At 41.8% G+C, this 23,420-nt stretch overlaps 1 protein-coding gene and 1 pseudogene across 1 annotated transcript; both read right to left on the bottom strand.

Moving 5' to 3' along the window:
• Window positions 1–5,166: 5,166 nt before the first annotated feature.
• Window positions 5,167–6,511, bottom strand: LOC133933879 (trace amine-associated receptor 13c-like; annotated as a pseudogene).
• Window positions 6,512–7,760: 1,249 nt separating this feature from the next.
• On the bottom strand, window positions 7,761–8,735 carry LOC133933754 (trace amine-associated receptor 13c-like). The gene has a single exon (XM_062380965.1). The coding sequence runs from the start codon at window positions 8,733–8,735 to the stop codon at window positions 7,761–7,763; it is 975 nt and encodes a 324-aa protein (XP_062236949.1).
• Window positions 8,736–23,420: the final 14,685 nt, after the last annotated feature.

Genomic DNA, 23,420 nt, shown 5'->3' with positions numbered 1-23,420 from the left:
CTTCTCACAACAGCTGTGCTCTTCCCTCCCTCTCTCTCTCTCTCGCTCGTTCCCACCCTCTCTCACAAATGATTGCTGGCTCTTTCTGTCTGCTGTTTTTCCCTCAAACCTTCAGGGCAAAGCACTCTCTCCCCTCTACCTTTCTTGCTGCTTTCTAAATCTGTCACAACTTCTGTCGGGCTCTCTGATCAAAGAGAGAGGGGAAAAAAAGAGGAAGAAAGTCCGGTTTTGCAATGAAGGTTTTTGAAAAAAGGATTTGTGGCAAGTTTAAAAAAAGCTTTCGGTATTAAGTTCTTGTCCAAACAGGGAGAATGTGCATCCTGCTCAAAGATGTCCTACTGGAGTGAATGAGAAAAAAAGACAAGAATGGAAGGATTGTCTCTGGTGGGTGGAGTGAAGGATGTGACAGATGAGTCTTGTGTTGTAGCTGATTATACAGGGGCGCTCCCCTCCCAGAATTGCAGGCTATAGTGTCTGCAGAAGCAGACTGTCATCATACGATCCACCCACGTTCCTCATCCTAATTACTCTTCCTTTTCTCACACATTCCTTATTCTCGCCATCTTTGTAATTCCATGGAATGGGAGCAGCTGCCATTGACGCGTTTGAAATGCGCGTTCAGTAGCAGCCAGTAGGGATGCATGTGTGAGTTGCCTTTATATGAGCTGATAATACCTTTCCTGTCTTTCCCTGGGGTTTCTTGTTTATGTCAGCTGCCCCAGATCCTGTTGGATTTTGCTTCACCTCAGAAAGCTCTGATTTCAATGTTAAGGCGTGTGCGTGCGTGTGGGTGTGTGTCGGTGTGTGTGTGTGATTGAACTAGAGCCAGAAAACTGTTCTCACACCTGCAGCTCCACACATTTTCTACCTTTCCCTCCCCCTCTCGGTCTCTCTCGCTGTCATTGTCGGTTCAAGGTCCCAAAAAAAAGACCAACTTTACATACCTCCTTTACTCTAGTGCCCCAAGGCGTTGTGTCTCACAGGGGGAGGGTAAGGAGAGGTGAAGGGCTTTGTCTTAGTTATGATATACTTCTTTACCCCCTCTCCTAGGGAAAAGCTGTTACTGACAACTGTAAAGTAAATTACGGAGAAGACGGACAGAGAGGCGAGAAAGGAGACGGGAGGCCACAACAAGGAGGGAGAAGGAGGTGTGTCTGGCTCGAATGAGAAAACATCCGATTTTTGGACCAGTCACTGCCAGTCTTTTTGAGGGATTAAAGACGCACTAACACGCATGCACCCGGTGGCAAGTGTCTGCTTGCACCGCGCTTTATGTGTTGAAATCCATGAAACCAAATTCCACATTCCAGTCATTGCTTTCTCCATTTCATCATGTGAGTCCGGAGCATAGATTTTGGTGATGATAGAGAGGCTTATCACTCATGTAATGCCAGGCTTCACGCTGTGCAGTAGAAATCCAACCAAAAGGCTTCCCGGTGCTTCTCTTTTCACAAGAGTAAAAAACAATCCGAATCCCCTGCTGCTTGAGAACAAACTCTGAATATGTATGAGGTGGCATTTACTTTCAGGAAAGGATTAACTTCCCTTGTTTGAGGTAAAAGGAACAATTTGAACCTCTGATAAAATATTTATTGACCACAATCTTTGCCAAGAACAAAAAGAAATTCAGCTCAAACCTTTTGTGAGGTCTGGTCAAATAAGTTGTAATAAGTTGAAGAAATTTAATTATACTTGCTATGTGTCATAATTTTGGGCGGTTTTCATTAGCCTGGAGCGTTGTTTTCTTTCACAACAGCCTAATAACCAAACAAAACCTCAAATACAGTATGAAACTGTGACAAGTGTTGTTTTTTATAGCAGATTTTATTGGACCATAACTACTTAATGGTTTATTTTTCTAAAGAAATTATGAAATGCATTTTCCCCTAGTTCTGCCGCTGAAACAGCCAATGCAGTTCAAATCAGACTTCAAGATCTCTAACTGAAAGTGGGAGGTCTAATCCAGATAAAAAGTTTGAGCTGAATCATTAATGTTCATGAGTATGTCAACAGTTAGTCACCGTCTGAAACAGAGAAACCTTAAAAATGTACAAGAAGGTTTTATCTCCTGGAGGCAATTTGTCCCTAGAGACACGACACCAACATGTTCAAGGGCTATTGACTTTGGCTATTGATTTTTGCCAAAAGCCAATTATATGGAAAACGCAAATAGAAATCAAAGCATTTAAATTGTTGATAAATGATGCAACACAGAAAATAGTCCTGTTAAAGCTCATGTGAGTCCGAGTCAGTAAACACCAGTTCATAGGAGTTGAGGCTATTGAGTAGCTAACAATTTATTTGTTTGGTTTACGCACCTTTCCCAATGCCTCAATATTCTGTGAGAATACATGTCGTTATCTTGGTGCTATTAAAACACCTGACCCTCACAGTAAGAGTTTATGGCTCAGTTCCTCTAAACCCAGCCGTCCTTGCTCGGTGTCGTGTCTTTGACAAGCGCAGTGGACATCATGTGCCCTGCAGGAGATAAAGAGTCCTTTGCGCCAGACAGTTGCTAAAACTCATACAGCGGATACGTTGTCCTCCATAACTGTGAAAAAGTGTGTTGGTCCTTTCTTCTTAAATCTGGAATACATGAGTTTTGAGCTTATGCATTTTCAGAGTCGGTCTGGCAGCAAGAAGAAGAGCGCAAACCCATGTGACCGTTCGGCCTTCATCACCAGTGTTTGTGGACGGGGGCGGAGTGGAGTCTTCTGCGATGCTGGACAAAGCAGTGACGTGCTCTTTGGTTACACTCAGAAACTAGAACATCTCCGATCCGTCAGTAACGCAAAGCAAATTTCGTTTGCTGTGGATACTGAGAACATTCCCTGACGGCACAAGAGCTTCAGATCATGTTTCATCCTTTAATGATAAATGAGCCATAAAACGACTTGTTGAGGCAGCGTTTCTGACAACAGATGATCGGCCTTGGATTTGGCTTCTGCTTTGACTAACACTTCTTGGGCCTTACCTCGAAATAATATGTAAATTAACAGGAGATTTGTTTTGGCTTTGCTTTATATAGGAAACCTTTTTTGAAACCTTCCTCTCAAATCTCTCCTCAGTATTCTTGAGAGTTGTAGCAGTCACCGTGTTTGATTTGTTTAAATCCGAGTCAGGAGATTCTCGTTTAATGTTGTTACTAAATCTGCAGGCATGTAATTAACTGCTTTGTGGATTTAGGGGAATGAGGGGCCTAAGTCCTCAGATACCAATACCTTCAATTACATACTTTGGAAAAGTGGTCTCAGATCTTTGGACCTTGCTCTACATGCTCACCTGCTTTTTATACATGAGAATCTCCAACTTGTAGTTGTTTGTTTAGCTCAAAGTGAAATACATCAAATAGATTGTGTTTTTCATGATTTATGCATTTTTGAATCAAATCATGTAAATTGCTTTTTAAATATTTAGGGATGTTGCGTTTAGTACCCAGACATATCAGGACAAGATGAAACTTATTTATCTTTGATTTCATAATGCAGGCAATGGACTCCTCACTCGTCTGAAGCCTGGTTGATGGAGAGGATGACGTTGGACTCAAGAGACTTCCCTTAAAGTTCAGAGAGAGTCCCAAGTCCGGTTTGAGGTACTTCTCACCCTCTCGTAGTTAAATACAGGCCATGTAGTACAAGTGTTTCCTACCTTGAACACTGAAATCCAATGCCTTACCAGATTTCTCTGATCACAAGTTTCCTACAGTGAAGGTGTTTTTAGTCTTGCAGTTTAAACCAATATCTTTGTGTCAAATATAGTTGTAATTTTGGGAAGCAGGATGGATTACTAGGAGTCAGTCTTAACTCCCAGTCATAACTGAGGGAAAGTTAAAGATGTATTGCTCACATCTTGGATTTCAAAGTAAACCAGCATGAAGGTTAGATGATGTGCTAGTATTTCACTTCTCTTACCAGTGAACATCCGAAAGGATCAAGAATTGTGAAATGGAAAACTGTAGTTAAACGAATACATAAATATATAATGACTGTTTTTTCTTTCGCTTATAATTTCTCTATCCCTTTGTCTATATGGGAAATTAAATGCCTGTGCTGTAAAGCTACTACAATGTACTTGTTCTTGCTGTTACTCGTGCTTATCTGCATTTCAGAGTGTACTAACATAAAAAAGTCCTTTTACCTCATAATATTACTTCATACCTTTTTATTCAAATTACAATCTCCACGTTTACCAGCTGCAAGAAAGTGATATACCAAAATGTGTTGATAATTGAAATAGCATCCGTTAAAAGGACTTAATACTGTATAAGAACTAACATTTGTAACTTGAGACAAGTAAGTTATCAACCAGCCTAGTTGTGGTGGTTGGTGCCTGATGCAGACTCATTACCTTTAAAACGGTGCCACCAGTTCAACACAATGTCTGCAACACATTTTAATAGATAGTATTCATGTAACTGAACAGATTTTCATTCATCAGATTGAACTTTATGGTTGTACTCTAAGTTTTGCTTATTCAACAGGGTTGGCCATCAAATGTAGTTATGCAACACTGCCACCTTGTGCGCATTATATGACATTGCCAATGAAATGTTTTTGGTCCATTGGCAACGTAAACATATAATCTCTTTGAACATTGTCCTATCATATATTATATAAACCTTTCAAGGCCTAAAGAACAACACACATTTATATGTTCAAAAAACATATTTAAAGAAAGAAATTATTAGACTTTTTATTGGATGCAAACTGACTAATCTCTCTAATCACAATACAGAATGTGGTAGATATATAGAGTATTATTTACTTCTCAGTGTTTTTAACGAGTAGTATTGCATCATGCTCTTATACACCACTAACGATATTGAAATATTAATCATCACATGAATATCACGTCATGTGTTAATATCTAGGGTTTCTGGGCGATAATGTAAAGACAAAAGCAGCATATTTTTACATTGCAAAGTACAGAGATTCATTGCAGTAATATAAGATTTCAATTTGCACATACAGAAAGTGTCTAAACCAAAACATTTCCTGTCCCCCTCCTTCTACACAGTGACAACACAAGAAAGCCGTCTGCAGCTCAAACTGCTGCAGAGTCTCTCCTGCTCCTTCTATTCTGAAAGCACAGTAAGTCTGGCTGTAAATGCAGCACACATCCGTATTTATCACAGCGTTCACGAGTCAATCGAACGCAAAGTGTCAGCTATGTCGATAGGATGTTGACTTCCTTTGAGCGAGGCTGCAGTATCTTAAGTGTTATGATAAGTTTGATAGATTTTCTAAACCAGGGGTAGAACACTGCGTAAATCAAAGGGTTCATGCAGGAGTTCATTAACATGACCCAAGACAGAACGGCAAAGTATGACAAGCTATTGGAGGTGTCCTGACCTGCGAAAGAGGGATAGTAATACGGGCAGAAGCACATTAGAAACACAGCAATCACAATCCCAAGAGTCCTGGCTGCTTTCCTCTCTGATGTTCTAGCAGTTAAACCTGATCTTGCATTAGTAGCGGCAGCGTGTGACTGAATTAAACGCACTTGAGAAATAGCAACCACAAACACCCGTATGTACAGAACCACCATGAGGGTACAGGGCCCGACAAATGTGATGAATAGGTCAACAATTCCTGAGATGAAGCTAATGACCACCACACACTCTCCATGGCAGGAGTTGTATCTGTCCGGCCACGCTAAGTGCTCCATCAGAATCAGCCCATTATAGAGCAGGCCCAGCACAGACAGATTAACACTTTAACCCTGTTTAGTGTGACCTTGGAGGAATAGAGCAGTGGGTCACAGATGGCCAGGTAGCGGTCTATAGAGATTAGCACCATGTTGCCCAAAGAGGCAGAGAGCAAACAGTAGGACAGATAAGGAGACAGAGCGCACATCAGCCTCCCCAGCAGCCAACAGGTCTCCATGTGACGCAGGCCCTCGATGGGCATCGCCAGCAGCCCCACCACCAGGTCGGACACGGCCAGAGACAGGAGCAGTGAGTTGGTCGGGGTGTGGAGCTGCCTGAAGTGAGAGATGGAGATGATGACAAGCAGGTTGAGGATCACAGTGAGCAGAGAGACAGAGGCAAGCAGCGTGAAGAGGAGAGCGGTCTCTGAGCGGGGCCGCAGCAGCCGCCTGCAGGAGGAGTTCAGGCTGGGGAAGCAGAGCAGGGGGGCCCCAGCGTCTTCCATCAGGGAGGAGGGGAAGAGCTGCAACTTCCGATTATGCAGTTTATTTATCCTCCCCAAACCCAGCCCCCCTTCCAAATGAATGATGCAACCTCAGACCCTCATCATCCTCTTCATCATTTATGCCATATTGATTCATCAACATTTGTACTCTGTATATGGCAACAAATAATAAATCCTGTTTAGTTTATATCTTGAACAGTTGTAAGTTGATCCACTCGAATTGATAAATGTTAATTGAAAACAGCAGAAGGATCAAATCATGTTTTAAAAGAAGATGCAAGTAGTTAATAAGAAAAAAGCAAATGAAATCATAAATTAATCTGTCCTTAATTGGACATTATTATATTTAACATTTAGTTTTTCTTCAAAGTGCCTTGAGGTGATTTATGTTATGATTTGGCGATATACAAATCAAATTTAATAGAAATCTTGGTTTGTGTCTATTTTTTATTCTTGGTTGAAGCAAATGTAATGAAACCTAATTTCCTACTGGATCAAAAAAGGATTCTGATAGAAAGTGGAAGTGTGTGCTTCCATCGGTATACAGTTAATGAGACTGTGATAAGAATTGAATGGTACGGCTTAAATAAAAAATAATGTGAAAGTTTTAAAAGGTGCTTGGTTGTTTGTGTGTGTAGAGACATACTGTACTGCATTTGAGTCAAATTACTCCCCCAAGTGGTGAAAGCCAGAAAGAGCAAGCCTTTTGTCTTTGCTTTTATAATATGGAGGTTTTGTGTTTGAGTTGTATTAATAGCATTAAACAAGTTCATTGTGAAGTTCTTATATTTTAATGAGTTAAAACTATTGCATCTCATGATAAACATTTGTCTACATTTAGATTTTAACAGAAATAATTCAGGATTAAAGGAAGAACTTATTTTCTAGCTCTTATTTAGATTTTCTATTCCAAAGGCTTCCTCCTTTACTGTACTTACAATTTGAATCCTGAAATCTTCTGGACATTTGTTTAAATTCTTATTTACGGATTTAATTTACAGAAACCTAGCTGTTGCCGCCCAGTGTGAAAAGTCTACAGAGACAAAGCAGTGACTCAGAATAAAGATACGACTACATTGTGTAACAGTTATGGACGTTAACATATTTTTATTTTGTGTTTCCTTAAGGAAACCAGGCTCCTGTGAAGTGACGACTGGAAACAACAATGGAGCGAGGAGGAAGATAAATGAACATGAACAGACCTACACATAATGACAAAGTAGGTATAATGATGTGTGTGATAATATGATAAGTCTGAGATGTGAATTGTGCGGGAGGACGTGACAAGTCATATGTTGCCGTTCTCAACAGGGTGGTGGACAAATGTGATTAAACTGTCATGAAAAATATATTAGATTCATACAATATTCAACCAGAAGTAATCATTCTTATAATTATTATATACATAGCAATGAGGAGGGAGGGCAGTTAAAATATGAACATTTTAGAAATCATTGGACAACTCAGTAAACTTCAATTTATAATATGTGACAAACTGATTTCAACTCTAAATCTTTAAATCTGCTTTTGTCATAATAGCTGTTTCAGTGGACACAAATTTCATGCATTCAGTGTTTCGCCCAAGATCAGTAAACAACTGTGAAAACTTCACAGCACCTTGAGCTCCTGCGACTGAGCCTGCAGTATACTGAGGGTGAAAATGAGTTTGATAGCTTTTCTGAACCAAGGGTAGAACAGGGCGTAGATTAAAGGATTCACACAGGAGTTGATCAGCATGATCCACGACAACACGGCGTAGTAGGACAAGCTGGTGGAGGTGTCCTCGCCTGCCAGGGCGGGATAGTAATACGGGCAGAAGCACATTAGAAACACAGCTATCACAATGCCCAGAGTGGTGGCTGCCTTCCTCTCTGACTTTTTAGCAGTTGGAGTCACAGTGACTGTCTGCAGCCGAATGACACGCACCTGAGACACGGCAACCACAAACACCCGCATGTACAGGACCACCATGACGGTACAGGGCCCGATGAACGAGATGAAGAGATCTAACGTGCCCGAGATGTGGTTAATGACCACCACGCACTCCCCGTGGCAGGAGTTATATCTGTCGGGCCACGCCAAGTGTCCCATCAAAACCAAACCATTATAGAGAAGAGAGCAGGCCCAGCACAGACAGATTAACACTTTAACCCTGTTCAGTGTGACCTTGGAGGAATAGAGCAGTGGGTCACAGATGGCCAGGTAGCGGTCTATAGAGATTAGCACCATGTTGCCCAAAGAGGCAGAGAGCAGACAGTAGGACAGATAAGGAGACAGAGCGCACATCAGCCTCCCCAGCAGCCAACAGGTCTCCATGTGACGCAGGCCCTCGATGGGCATCGCCAGCAGCCCCACCACCAGGTCGGACACGGCCAGAGACAGAAGCAGGGAGTTGGTCGGGGTGTGGAGCTGCCTGAAGTGAGAGATGGAGATGATGACCAGCAGGTTGAGTGTCACAGTGAGCAGAGAGACGGAGGCCAGCAGCGTGTAGAGGAGAGCGGTCTCTGAGCGGGGCCGCAGCAGCCGCCTGCAGGAGGAGTTCAGGCTGGGGAAGCAGAGCGGGGGGGCCCCAGCATCTTCCATCAGGGAGGAGGGGAAGCAGGGATGAGATGACGGTCGGCTGGAAGAGATGATTTAAGTCTCTACCACGCGGTTTATTTATCGTCCTCTCACTCCTCCCTGAACATTAAGAGATGATATCACCTGTCCATCATCATCGTACTCTTCATCAGCCGCTGTCCAATTATTTTTTCTCCCTCCCTCATCATGGTTCACTTGTTCGAACTTCAACTTTTGCCAAGAGTCTTTATTGCGTGTAGCTTTTCTTTCATAGTAGCAAAAGTAGTTGAGTAATAAAAGACAGGACAGTTAAAAGATAAATATAAACTTTTATTTGGAATGTTAAATTGTGAAAGGTTGATTTGGCTGTATATTATTGCAAATTCTCCAACAGATGGCTAGCTTAAGAATAACATTGAATTGAATGTATATAATAACTAAACAATGCTCAGACACTTTACATTAGTAAAAATAAATAATGTAAATAACTAAAATTATAAGTTTAACACAGAACCGGGAGAATTGTCTTTATTCTTTCAAATGTATCGAACTCTCGCCTAAACCACTGGAAATAATTTGTACATAATTAATATCTGTAACTCAAATCCCAGCAAGAATGAAAAGAAGCAACTTTCCCAAACTATTGAACTAATGTAAAGCCAAATAGTTTGTTCCTGAAACTTTTCCTTAGTCATTTGACATGTTTACCAGTTTGTTGGCTTACTGTTGCATCATTAGTGTATTTTTTAACACCTCAGAGTGGCCCGGTGCCTCAGTGGCGTCGAGGTGAGACTTTATCAAAACAAGTGAACGTGCGCCTTGAGCTAATGAGACGCAGCAACCAGACACCGACTGTAGCTCAGTTGTTTCTGTCGGGTGAGAAGTTCTAATTTGATCTCAGAGGTATTTCAGGTGTTTGTGAGCGTGATGGAGATTTCATCATGTTTGACTTGTTTGTCATCATCAAACTATCCCTTTAAGGAAAAGATGCCTATTTATTTTACCAGATTTCTTCTTCTAATTACTTTATTCAATGTTTTATGAATTTCTATTAATTATTTAAAACATAAAGTATTAAAATATTTCCCTCAAAAATATACATGAATGAATTTGCTCTATTGTTGCTGCTAGTACTCATGTGCTGCTGCTGATGATTTATTGTTCATCGAGCTCACTGTCTTTCCATTTCTATATTTGATATGTTATTATAAGAAGTTTTCTTTCTATATCGTGACTTTGAATCTGTGGATTTTCTCTTAAGGTGTAAATGTTAACTGTTGTAATCAATGTGAAACACAATAACCATTGAACTTGATTTACATCTCACAGAGTAGTTCACTCTTTGTCTGTCTGCTTATTATTAAAGGCAGCAGCAGTTATGAGGCTTGTCAGTTGCCAGACACCCGCCATCTCTCTGATCCTTGACCTCAAACTTATTGACTTAACCAACAAACAAACAAGAATCAACAACCAATTATATATTATAGACTGTTATTTCTTACTTGTGGAACAACACTCTTCATTAAAGTTTATTTATACATCTCCACTTCCTCCCACAATACAGAACCGAAGCCAAATCATCCCAGGTACGAAGGCGGCCATCTTGCCCCGACGTCGTCATTTGCAGCCAGTATCTGTGCCGATCGGGGGATGAAGCCGCAGTCTGGAGCTCCTGATCCAGATACAAACCAATCCTGAGATTGTTTTTAATAAAATAATCTCGTATTGCATTGTGATAAGAACGCCTTAAAATGACAGACGCTATTATTTGACGCGAGCTTAGACTCTTTGTTTGGTCCCCATTCACTAACACGGAGAATGTGTGATTAAGAGTCAATGAACCTAAGCTGCGATGGATTTCATGGCCTTTGCTCCTTGGTGTGAGCAGACTGGGGCGAGGGGGGGGGACGACGACGACGTCACTGACCTATTTCCAGGGAATGCGCAGAGAAAGTTGCTTGTGTACGTTTTGCTGACTGAGGCCGACCCTAAACACAGGGAACAGTGACTACAGGAGGTTAAACTGATAAAAAGGACTTTTCTTGAATTGAATATTAATCCCATTCACCAAGAAGAGGATTACTGTAGTACACGTATCAGTTCAGCAGCTCGTACTCAGAGGGAAAGGGAAGGAGAAGGCGAGAAAATGTGGAGAAGTAGTTGCGATTGATTGCATCAGTGAGTGGTTTCATTATGGAATTATCGTATCTTTCCAGTGTCTTGTCGAAGTCGGTGTTTGAATAGAGGAGACGCGGACCAAGAACTTGCAGCAGAACAGAATATTTTACACAGAGGTTTCACAGGTCAGACCATGGTTTGCCCGGAGAAATCACACAGGCCGAATAGTGAAAATCTGACTTGACTCTGCAAGGCAAGGCGTTTTATAGGGATGTTGTTTACTACAAACATAGAGATAAAATGACGTCACACAACATGGCCTACTGCCTTAATTTGGGAATGTGTTGTACCTTAAGATTTAAGGACCGGCTGAAAACCATCTCTCCTCATTATTCCATAGGCAGTTCAAGGATAGTTCAGACAAGGAGAAACACACTGAAAACATCTGTAGATAATACTTAAAGGTCTGAACATAAGATTCAAGGCGCCTTAAGATATTAACATGTCATTATGATCTATACCTATGATAGAGAAAATTATTAGCTGGATATTTACATATCATTTTTGGTTTGTAACTGTGCTATGGATATCCATTTGCTACGGGAATATACTACAGAATGATGTCAAGCAGCCATGTAAGACTTACTGTCCGCACCTCTCTGCAGCAGAGTAACGATGACTTGAAGTCATTTGGCCAGCTGCTGTTACAGCCCTGCTTCTAATAGCACTTTAGAGCATCAATCACCAACACACACACGCACACACACAAGCTCAGACTCACGCACACCACACAATCAGGATGTTGTTCCTTGGCAACGTGGTTTCAAGGTAAATAGCTGCTATAAAAAGGTGTTGTATAAAGAAACAGCGGGTGTCTGTGTCAGATGCTGCAGCTTTGCAGCGAGGCAGAATCCTTCTTATGCCATGAAAGCTTTGCTGTTTGACTGGAGGTGAGGGTTTTGTTAGTGGCTGATGGAATCTGTGCATTACAGCGGGAGACATCTGTTAGTTCTGAATGGGAACAAGACGCAATTTTATTGCCTAGCTGCGGCGCATTTTGAGCAAATTAGCATTTTATGAGGGGAAATGTATCAGAGGAAGGATACAAAGAAGAATTTTTTTATTCACAAAAGGCTACCCATACATTCTGACCCATAAAAATATAGATCCGAATTCAATTTGTATAGAATAAATAGAGAAATTGGGAAATATTTTATGTGAGTGACTGTATTGGATACTGATTGGGGTGGGTTTGAAAAGAGATCTGATAAGTGGTTAAGGGTTGGGTACGTTTTGTTCCCATCCTATCTGGTAGTTAAATAAATGACCATGATTTTATCACCTCAAATGCTTTTATTTTTAGAATCATCTGATAAAATACATGTATTGGTTGATATTGTCTCAGTGGTGCAGCGAAGACCATAACACATACTGCGCCAAAGATTGTAAAGAAATAAACACTCATCAAATCAAATAATTTATAAGCCTACAACAGGGCTTTGATAACCCCCAAAGATACGAGGACCTTGAATACATTAATGATGGATGTATGCACTTGTTTTTCATTCTAATAAAAAGCAAATGTTCCAAAAACCTATTACAAATTAAAAAAGCACTGCAACGTTTGAGTTCAGTTTCACTCTGTAAATAAGGAATACAGCCGTAATTGAAAAATTACATAAGCAGAGCCTCTGCGGCCCCTGTGCAGCGAGCACCACAAACACGGTGTAATCAAAGGTGTAATTATGGCGTTCGTGGCTCGATCGACGCGGGCTGAATAAAATGTCTGTTGTACAAACGTCGGTATGAGTTACAAGCTGCTGCTAATTAGCGAGAAGTGTGAGAACGGAGAGCATTAATAAGTGGAACATGCCTCCCTGTCTGCAGATGAGTGTGTGGGGGTGTGATTGTATGTGGGGGGGCAGTATTGAGGGATACTGTAGTCATGCCTGTGTACTGTATGTGCTGACAGTGTCCAGCAGAGGGCAGAAAAACAAGGTTATATGTAAAATCTCACAGCCGTTGCCACATTTCCTTTAAATAATGCTAATTTTAAGTTGTGTCTGATGTGACCAGATTGTAAATTTTCAATTTGTTTGCCGCGTCTATTTGTTTTCCATTTTGTGAGAGAGCACATGCTGACGCTCACGTTGTGCAACGACCTTGGACACATTTGATTTGGTGCTTCTGTCCTGGGCTGCGCGACTGCAACAAATCTAGATTGACGTGTTAACCTTTTTGGAGATATATGGCGGCACTTAAAACAAAGATACCTTTGTGTCTGCAGCACGCTCCCTCTGCCTCGCAGCCAGCGCTCACTTTGTTCTGTCCATACTGAGCCTGACAAATAGGAGGAGGACCACCAGCCTGATCATGTCTGAACACAAGAACCCTTCAATAATAAAACGTCCATGTAACAAGTGATTGTATTCCGTGTGTAGTGGAATAACGTCGTCCATAATGAAATGTGTTACTTTATTTTGAAGAGCAGTCTGGCATAAAATATTGATGAATCTCGAGATAGTGCAGTCAGGAAGATGGATATTATTCCTCCAGAGCTAAAAATCTGACATTTGTGGTAGTGTGAGAAGTTCATATTATGACTGAGTGTAAGTGGATGAAACTTAAAAAACTGTGCTGCTCTAATTACGTTCAGTGCTGAAGAACTTCAGTTAGACTCAAATATTTACATGAAAAGATGTTTTTATCCCAGACAGAAAATAAAATTCCCATCATTAAAAAAATTAATATTCAGATGAGTTTGTTTCGGACCCTGCTATTCCTCACCTCCCCACTAGTCGTCCTACAGTTTTTTCTACCATCACCTGAACAATCACATGTAACCCCCACCCCCCCAGCGACAGAGCTAACCACAGACTCTATTTAAAGATGGACGACATGTCTCCACGTCCTCCGAATATCCAGCGATGAAGGCAATCTATACCGTGTCCAATCCACTAACATGGATCAAGGCACTTTAGGGGAGCTGTCATGTCTGTCTGACATGAACCCAGTGACATAAAATGTGTTCTATCTAATCTTTACGTGTATCATTACTGAAAAGACTGTTGTCGTAACGTTACTCTGCTGTGTTCTCCGACGGGCCGGGGACAGCTGAACATTACGAATGCTGAGAGGAAGTACTGCTCAATTAAACATGTTTCAGACACTAATGTGAAGTTGGACTGTATTAAACCCGCCTCTTTAGTTTGACAAAACAAAGCAGTGGTCAGTATTCTCTTTTATGTGTCTTCAAAAGGCAGATTTTTCGTAATTATAATACAGCGAGCAGATGTGAGTCACGACATGAGCGTTGTTTCTGGGTCACACATAATAGGACATGTTATTCTCTGTAGTATTGAACACTTGGGGAATAGCCCTCTAAATGTTTAATGATTTAGGGATCTTTGTTGCGTCTTCAAGAAAAGTTTATTATCTGGGCTCGTCTCTTCTCTGTGAGCCGTCAGAATGATAGTCTTGTATAACCTGTTTCAGAAAAGGCCTGCCAGGTGAGTCCAGGAGGGATGCTTTTCAAAATAAGAGACAGGTTTTAACGATAGACGGCACGTGAGGGAAGGAAAGAGCGACAGCGTGTAATAAGGGAAAGAGAGCAAGCGAGACCGAGGGCAAGAACAGTAAAAGGGAGAAGTAGGCTAATACACTGCTGCTGCTGTTGCATGTGATTGAGTTCATAAAACAGAAAGGCATCATCAAAAAGTGCATGGAAGAGTCAGTATATTCCCTCTAGTCTCCGAGACTGCCTTTTGATGCTGGAGCTGACTTTCTTTCTCTCTCCATCCATCCCTTCTCCCTCCTACTCTCTCCCACACTCCCAACATCGCTCGGCGTGCTGCTTATGAATTAAAAGAAAGTATGTCAGTTGGCAGGCAGCGAGGGGAGAAGAGAAAGAAGGGAGACATCAGAAAGAATTCATTCAGTGAGTTTGTGGAGAAGAGAGACGCCGCTCGCTGAATCCTCATCCCCCTGGTGAGGCTGCCGGGGGGGGGGGGGGGGCTCGGAGGTGGTTCCGTGGGTCAACCCCCGAAAGGATCCACCTTGATGTGTCCACTCAGGAATTTCAGGTTCAGCTGAACAAAGAAATAAACCAATCTAATGATAAGCTGCGGCATTTTCCCGTCACAGCCACGAGGCTCCTGCACTCAACACCAAAGTGTGGAAGTTGCTGTTGCTATGCGACCGCTGAAGGCTTGTTGGGAGTCTTTCACTTCGATGCTTTGCTCAAACTTAAAATGTTGTTATCTTGCAATCAAGTCTGGCAGCGCCGCATGATGTCAGTGAGCATTGAGGGAAAGAGATGGATGATGTTAGTAGGTAGATGTTCCCAGACGTGCATGCAGTGTTTCTCCTCGGATCTGGTCAGTGAGTCTGGAGCTGTTGCTCCACTTTATCAGAATATTAAGTTTAAAGTTAAAGACCAGTAAACGGATTGTAATATCTACCCATGTTGGCTGCCCTGGAGATTTGTCATTTAAAATCAGAAGGCAATCCAAATGCAATAGGAACCAGCTTTGGAAAAAAGCCTTATTCAACAATGGTCTACAATGATGTTTTCACATTTTGACAATTTCCACATTCCTGTCACTATCTTGGGCTAAAGGATCACAGCTTGTCAGTGATTGAGTGGAGGGTTGAAGTTAGATCAGAGCTAAACGCCACAGACTATGGCCCAAAAGTAGCAAAACCTATTTTGTGAGACTATGTTGAATTTATTTGCAAATTTAAGATGGAAGACATGACTACTCCCTGAAAATGAAGCCAAAGCGTCTCATATGCCACCTGGTGGCCGGCTGCAGCATAGGCTATAAATGCCTTCTCCATATTAGCAGATGGGACATGGACCAAACTAAAAAGTTGTTTATATTTATTATATGACTGCTTTATGATTAGTTATTTGTTGTTGAGTTCCAGACCAAGTCGGACGAAAGTTTTTTAAATCACCTTTAACTTTGAATATTCATGTTGACTATTTGAGCCACTAAATGTAGCGCCGCCACCAGGTGGATATTCAGACTGAAATGACTTGTATCATAAAACGTATTTCTCTCCTATATATTCTTTTTGTTCAACAGATGCACAAGCAGGACTGACATTTAGGGGGTGCCACAATCCAGGCCCCCCTTCCTGAAGGGCAGCAGGCGACCCGGTGGTTTGAAAGTGAGCTGCCCTGAGACTGAGCTCCATCATATTTCTTTGAGCAATCACAGATCCAGATCCTTGGCATCGCCAGTTAGAGACGTGAAGCCCAAAGGGTTCATCCTTATCTGTCCAGACATCCCTTGACAGTTTTAGTAACTGTTCCACAGTGAAAAATGTTCTGTAATATTGAAAACATCAAAATGAGTGATAGCGGATGCTGAGTTGTTTTTTTTGGCTACGATAACCTTTGCTTGACTTTTGGTTTATGGCCCCTTTGAGAGCTGTTTATTAGGAACCTGACATCTTGTTTTCCTGAGGTCATCTATCACAATCCGTCTTCCAGCCTCTCGACAACCACCTCGCACCTGACAAACACTCGGCAGAGACTGCAAGCGCTGATGGGAACTGAAATCCCTCATCTGCCGAGTTCCGGCCTCGCAAAACAACTGAGATGAGTCGGGGACCGAACATGCAACAAACAAGGTCTACACATCCAAGGAATTTGCTGTGGTGTATTCGTGTAGGTATAAATCAGAGAGATGGTGATATATAATTAATATTGGCTGGATAGGGTGCATTAAATCTTAACCAAAGCTTTTCACCCCCGGCTGTAACATATCTAGAGTCTTGGTGGAGTAACTCTCCGAGTCATTGGCCTTTCAACCCTCATTATTGACCAGTCCTCTTTTTTCTTTATTAAATTCAAACTTCCAAAGAGTCTGAGCCCGTCCACCTTATTATGGAAAACAGCTCCACTCATTCGTCTCCCTCCAGCTGCTGAACAGTGATATTCTTTAATGATTAGTTTAGTGATAAACTCTGAAATGCACCTTGGGGTTAGAACCCTCATATACACTATAAAGGCGACAAAGGAAAGAGATTACCACACACCCCAAGGGGCTCGTATACTTTGGAGAGGCAGGGGGAATAGAAATGCACAGCTCAGCACTTTCTGAATTCATTATGCATCAACAGCGTGTGACAGAGCCAATAAATATTTTCTCCACCTGCGACGTACTCGTTTAAATGCTGGAGGAGTATTTGCTGTATATATATATATATATATTTTATACATACGCTTTCTTCACCCTCGACTGAATATTGTTTGATGAATGTGATGATTTTAGAAATGTCTTCTTCAGTGTAACGTGTTTGGTGAAGAACGAGGACGAGAAGTGTCTGAACATCACATTTTCTCATACATGTCCTTCGGTATAATGTTTTTATGACTTGTGTCATATACTATGAATTTTGCAATGTGTGTACCCATCAACAGATGTCACTACACACAAAGTGCCTGTGCGTCGCGGAACTGAAGTCGAGTGTCTGCAGCTTGTACCAGTTAATAAAAGTGTTCATTAAAATACCAGATTAAAAAAGTGTCATGTGTTGCTATAATATATTCTGTGCAATTCCTCACTGTCACTTTGATAAAATAAACTGACATTTTCATATTGATGAGGGAAACCATAACATACTGTCAAGGTTTTGTTATTTTGGTCATAAAACTGTAATGTGATTAGTGTCGTTTTGGACTATGACCTTTTTATGATAGTCAATAATGCATATCTGAGATTTAGTACTACATCATTGCTTAGTTTAATTCTTTAACTACTATAAGGATATGATGCTTTATTATTGTAATATCTATCTATTCCCTATATTCACAAGTTTTTTAGATGTCTGTTACTAAATATGAATTTAATGGAACAAAATAATTGGAGAGTTGTTTGAAAAGCAGAAAAGGGACAAATGTATATTTGGCCTTGGCCACTGACTGACGTGCGGAGGGGGAGCGTGCTGCGTCACTTCCGGTCCGAAATGTTTGTATGCGGTCTCCCGCGGCTCCTCGTGTCTACGCCACAGACGCAACCGAACCGTCCTGCTAATCGTCCGAGGCGGGTGTCGACCCATTGTCACTGTTTGACTTTGTTCACACGCGGTGTCTGGTGCTGGTTTAACTGGTTTAGCTTCTGTCACGCCTCCTTCACTGAACACGGTGTTGGTGGTGAATTAGATTCTCTGACTGAAGAACCAGGCTGAAGGTTTGACGTCATTTGTTGTGAATCTGTCAGGTTTCAGACAAAGGGAAACTGCTACTTTTGATTGTAGTGTTGATAACTTGCTCCTGCACAGTTGTGAAGTTAAATATGTTTGTCACTGCTTTTATTTTAATATTTAATATGAGCAAGTTCTCGATGCTTTAAAGTAAAAGTACCTTACTAACTTTAATTTTCTCTAACTTTCTACAGTAAAACTACTTGAAACCTGACGGCCAGGTAGTGGTCATCCTGACCAAGAGTTAAGTGAAAGTACTTTGTCACCTGTAAAGTATTTGTTAAAATACTAGTCAATATGAGTTGGTAATCAGTGCCGTAAGGAGGAAGAAGAAGCTGTCTTCATTTGTTCATTTCATTGTGGTTAATGTCTCGAGTGTCAAACAAATCAAAGTTAAAGCGTTTGCCTTTTTCATCCGAACTTCACTCCCACACTAGTTGATAAGTTTGTTCATTGAACAGCAGCCTCATTGTGAACAATTGACTGAAGAAAATAAACATGTTATTGTCAATAGACGGGGTGACTAATAATAACAAAGCAGTTGAAAAGCCAGAGGCTGCAGTTAATTATCACGAATTGGAAGAAAATGAAAAGGAGCCCAGGTTCCTGTTCAGCTCGCCTGATCCACCTGTTCCTGTAACTCTGAGGAGCAGTGATTGACGCAGGTGGCGCCCACATGGAGTCTGGTTCTGGAGGTTTCTTCCACTTAATGAAGTTTCTTTTTCTCTCCACAGTCCCCGGAGTGTTGCTCATTGGGTAAAAAAGAGGAATCTATGTTTTAAAGTGGAGTTGTGATCTAAAATCGTAGGCGGTGATGTCGTCCCAACTGTTGGCTTTGTCTGTTATTTTCAATGTGTGGACCTTCTATGTAAAGAGCCTTGAGGGGAAGTTATTGTAAGTTGATTTGGATAAAAGGTAATCAGGTAAATGAAATGTAATAAAGTGTCTTATCATTTGGAGGTATATAAATACAATTTAATAGAATTGTAAATTAAACCTGTGATGTATATTAAGTGAAACGCTGCAACGACTGTTTCTGATTAGTATTTTGGGTGAAATGGAACATCAGTGCTTCAAAATAATTGATCAATATCCTTGATGCATATGTAAAAAAACATTGAAATATATGTAAGGGCTTTTTATTCACCATATCAAATAAATGTGTTGTGATCTGCAGATGCAGAAGAGTGTCAGCGGAGGTGAAGGACGACGATGAAGACTGCAGAGAACACGTCCTGAAGACGGAGCTGCTGATTGAACAACAATAATTTACAACTGGAAGTTAATACACACAAATAGTAATCGTGCTGTGCCTGTTTGAAACCTGTTTGAAGATGAGTCCTTGTCATCAGTGAGTCTTGATTCATGTGCAGAGATTTGTATGCACCAGCCTGTGAAGATAGACAAGTTTTTGTTCCTCCAATCAGGTGTTTTTTCAAAGTTGAAATGAGACAGAATTTGTCTGTTAGTGATTATAGTTTAACTGTATAGTTTGACAGATTTACTGAAGTGCTGTAAATTTTTGTATACATTCCAATGTAGAGTAATTCAGACCCAAGTTTCAAAATAAAAGCTGTTGACTTCTGCTCAGCACGACAGCAACAGCATGAATGTGCTGGTACTTTGAAGAGAACTTGCCAAACAGGAAGTGATTCTGAGTTTTTGTCATATTTAACTAACCATGTGTCCAAATGGCACCAAAGTAAACTATGAACCTTCTGTGACAGGTGTGAAAATGAAGATTTGAAAAGTAGAGATATGTGAGTATTGGCAGGTATGGTCAGAGAAGTAACAGAGCACATTTACTCAACTACTACTGCAGTAGTTATTGAAATTGTTGTTTAATGTGTTTTGTGTGTAATTATCTTACAGTGAGAGACACGAGGCTCAGCGCCGGGCGAGAGAAAAACAGGACGTCCGTATGACTTCAAGGTACTTACAACCCACACTACATTTCTACTGCACCAAGTGTAGTAAGTACATCAAGATAATATACAGTTGAAATAAAGACAACTGATAAAGTAACAAAAAAAGAATACAAGCGTAACAATAGAAGCACCAAGACATTCCACTCGGTTTCATTTTTTGATTATCACGTGTAGTTGTATAAATTTGTTAGAGTGGAGGTTCTTCTCTCCAATCTACCTCTGACAATTTTTCCACCTGAATGTAAAAAGAAAATGAAAAAAACAGACAATTTCAAAAGATTGAGATGACTTCAGGTCATTTGGGACAGTAAACTTCAGTATGTTTATTTCCTTTTCCAACAAAACTTGAAATATAGTTCGTGTGGACATGTGAGTGAAATGACAATCATATTTCGACGAAATACCCCTCATGCGTTTTAGATTGGTTAACTCAGTAAATGTCAATCTGTTGATATGTACTCTCCAAAGTAGCTAAAGAGAAAACTGTTGGACTAATATCAGCTTAATGAACTAATTTAAATTAGCTGGGCTCCCCCTCAATAACCCCTGGGGTTTCCAGGCCAGCTCTACATTTCCAATATATCCATCACCTCTGCTGCTCATTCCATTCTACACCCTGGATGTAAATCAACTCCCTCAATCTAAATAGTGACAAATTGGACACGATTGTCATCACCAGTCCCAACTTCCGCTTCACCATAGACAACCACAGTCTTTCTCCCTCCCCACACATCCCCAACCTGTGGAGTCATGTTGGAACACCATGTGAACCAAATCACCTAGAACTGCATATTTTCACCTAAAAACAAAGCCAGTCTCTGCCCATCACTCTCCTCCACTGCTGCTTTGAAACTTAGATCCACGCTTTCATCACCTCCAAAATCGACTATTGAAACAGTATTCTCTATGGCAGATCGTCCAAAGTACTAAATCAGCGACATGACATGTAGAACTCTGCTGCTCTCCCCCTTGATCACATCAGCCCTTTTTTCCAGAATCTCCATAACCAGGCCCCCTCCTACCTCACTGACCTGACCCATCCACTCAGCACCAACACTGACAGTCTTCTCCGAAGCGGCCCACCCTCCCTCTGGAACCCCCTCCCCAAATACATCTGAGACTCCACCAAATGTGCCAATCCCAAATCAGAACTGCTTGTGTGATGTATGTTGTGTCTAGGGATGTCACGAGAACCAATACTTACGATACCTTTTGATACTAAAATAACAAAACACAGACGATGCCCATTTTTTTGAAGCACCGTAAGAACCGTGAGCGCCGATGCCAGCTGTTAGCATCGGTGCTGCGCCTCTTCTGGAGCTGCGGCGCTGATCTCTGAGCAGCTGAGACCAGAGAAACTCTGTGTTTTCACTGTTTCCACTGATAAGAAGCAACCGGTCAGTCAGTGGCGGTGCGCGCACACGCACACGCACACCGCCCGCTCCTGGTATTTCATGACAAACTGATATGATGATGATTTAAAAAATGAACGTGAACGTGACTTTCACTCACGTTCAACATATGAAAAGTGATTTGTCAAGTTCGCTGTTCGCGAAAAATATGCACAACACTGCACAGGGAGCCACTGCAGAGGGGCTGAAGAGCAGCTTACAGCTCCGGAGCCGCAGGTTGCCGATCCCAGCTCTGGAGGATGACGTGAAGTGTTGTTTTTTTTTACCGTGGTATCGAAGTTGGCATCGAGAATCATGCTATTTTACTGGTATTGGCACCGACTACTGCATTTTTGGTATCGTGACACCCCTATTTGTGTCATTATTATTTTTATTAATGTTCCGGGAGAGGTGAGTGGAAAGAAAAGAGGGGGAACGGGGTGTATCGGCTTGGTGACCTCATGGGGCCCACAGTGACCTATAGTGTTAGAAAGTTGTCTAGGGGCAGATTAAAAACCTTGGGGTGAAGTAGAAGCACCCTGGGAGACTGAGTCCTTGACTGAGGGTGGCCAAGGTGATCTCTGGAGGAAAACAAGCATCATTGACCAACTTCTTCCAGTCGCAGGTTACCGAAGGTGGTTGTGCACCAGGAGTGTGGGGCTGACTGTGGTTGCTTTTTCCCCATCACGGATGAAGGTTGCGTTCAGCAGGTGGATTGCAAATTGGTGCTAGTTGTTTTGTTTTCCATGGTGGAGGCAAGGCTCTTGAGGACTTGGTTGTGAGGCCAGGTGAAATGTCCTTGGGTGAGGCTGACATTGCACCCTGTCAGAACGTGTTTGAGGGAGGTGGGCCTGGAACAGAGGGCACTTCCTTGGTCTTCACCCAACCACTGAAGGTTGCTTGGTGTTTGAAGGATGTCATATGTAGCTCAATGCCCCAAAAGTCCTTCCAGCTGATTGTCCTCCTCTCCATCCCCCTGACCCACCTTGCTGCCTCCTCCTGTTGGTGTATTTCCTCCAGCACCATCTTCCCCCGTCCTGGTGCTGTGGCTGCAGCTTAGTTGTTAGACCGAGGCCTCCTCTTCCTAGCTGAACATGTTCCACGATGTCCGTATGTGTGAGAGCCATTCTTGCTTCCTCCACTGCATTGGCTGGTCTCCATTTGCGGCCCGTTACCAAAGTAGGTGCGTTGATACTCACTACCATGTGTCGAGATTCATTCGGTGTCTGTGCAGCATCTCCCTGAACTGCATTGGCCAGCTAAGCTGGCATCCTGGGAAAGACAGCCTACTACTTGCGCCTCCTTCCCCAATACTCCCCAGTCACTGGCCTGCTGTGAGAGCTCCTGTAAAAGGATGGTACTTGGATGTGGAGTTGTATCTGCTGTTGTTTGTGAACTGAAGGCACAGCTCACCTTGGCACCTGTGCTTGCACACTTGGAGAGCCCCACGATCGTGACCTGTGATGCCTTAAATACTCTGTTCTGTCCCAACTCCAGCGAGGCACTGAACACAGGAATAAAGGCAACTTTGTGAATTGAAGTGGTGGTCTGTGAGTCTTTAGACATAACGGTATCATTGATGACCAATTCAGAGTAAATTCACTCATGTATTATTGAACACAGCTGCTGTCTTGTATGTCGCTTCCAAGTAATTTGGAATGCTTGATTCAGATTTGACCTGAACACAGTGTTAGTGTTGCCAGCAGGTGTAGAAAGAAAGAGGTGTCATGCACAAGTCAGCTACAACAGTGGCCTTAACATCAGAAGCCAAGCAGTTGATCTTTTGAAGAAAGGAAGCACTGATGTAATGTGTTAAGTGAATCTTCAATAACATCAGAGTTTGATGTGCTGATATGTAGGAATTTACTCTTCTCTCAAGTCACAAATGGTTGCTACCATCAAGTTTGAGTCTCATTCAGATTATAGTGCTATTAGGGTTGGACATATACAACTCATAACACTTTACCAGCGGATCAACTGGAATTGTAAAGTGTTGTGTGTGTGTGTTTATATATCAAGCAACAGATGGAGTGGGGAAATAATTCCTGTAGTCAAAG

The sequence above is a fragment of the Platichthys flesus genome, chromosome 22, assembly GCF_949316205.1.
Source record: "Platichthys flesus chromosome 22, fPlaFle2.1, whole genome shotgun sequence".
Classification (NCBI taxonomy): Eukaryota; Metazoa; Chordata; class Actinopteri; order Pleuronectiformes; family Pleuronectidae; genus Platichthys; species Platichthys flesus.
This window is presented reverse-complemented; position numbering and strand designations above follow the sequence as displayed.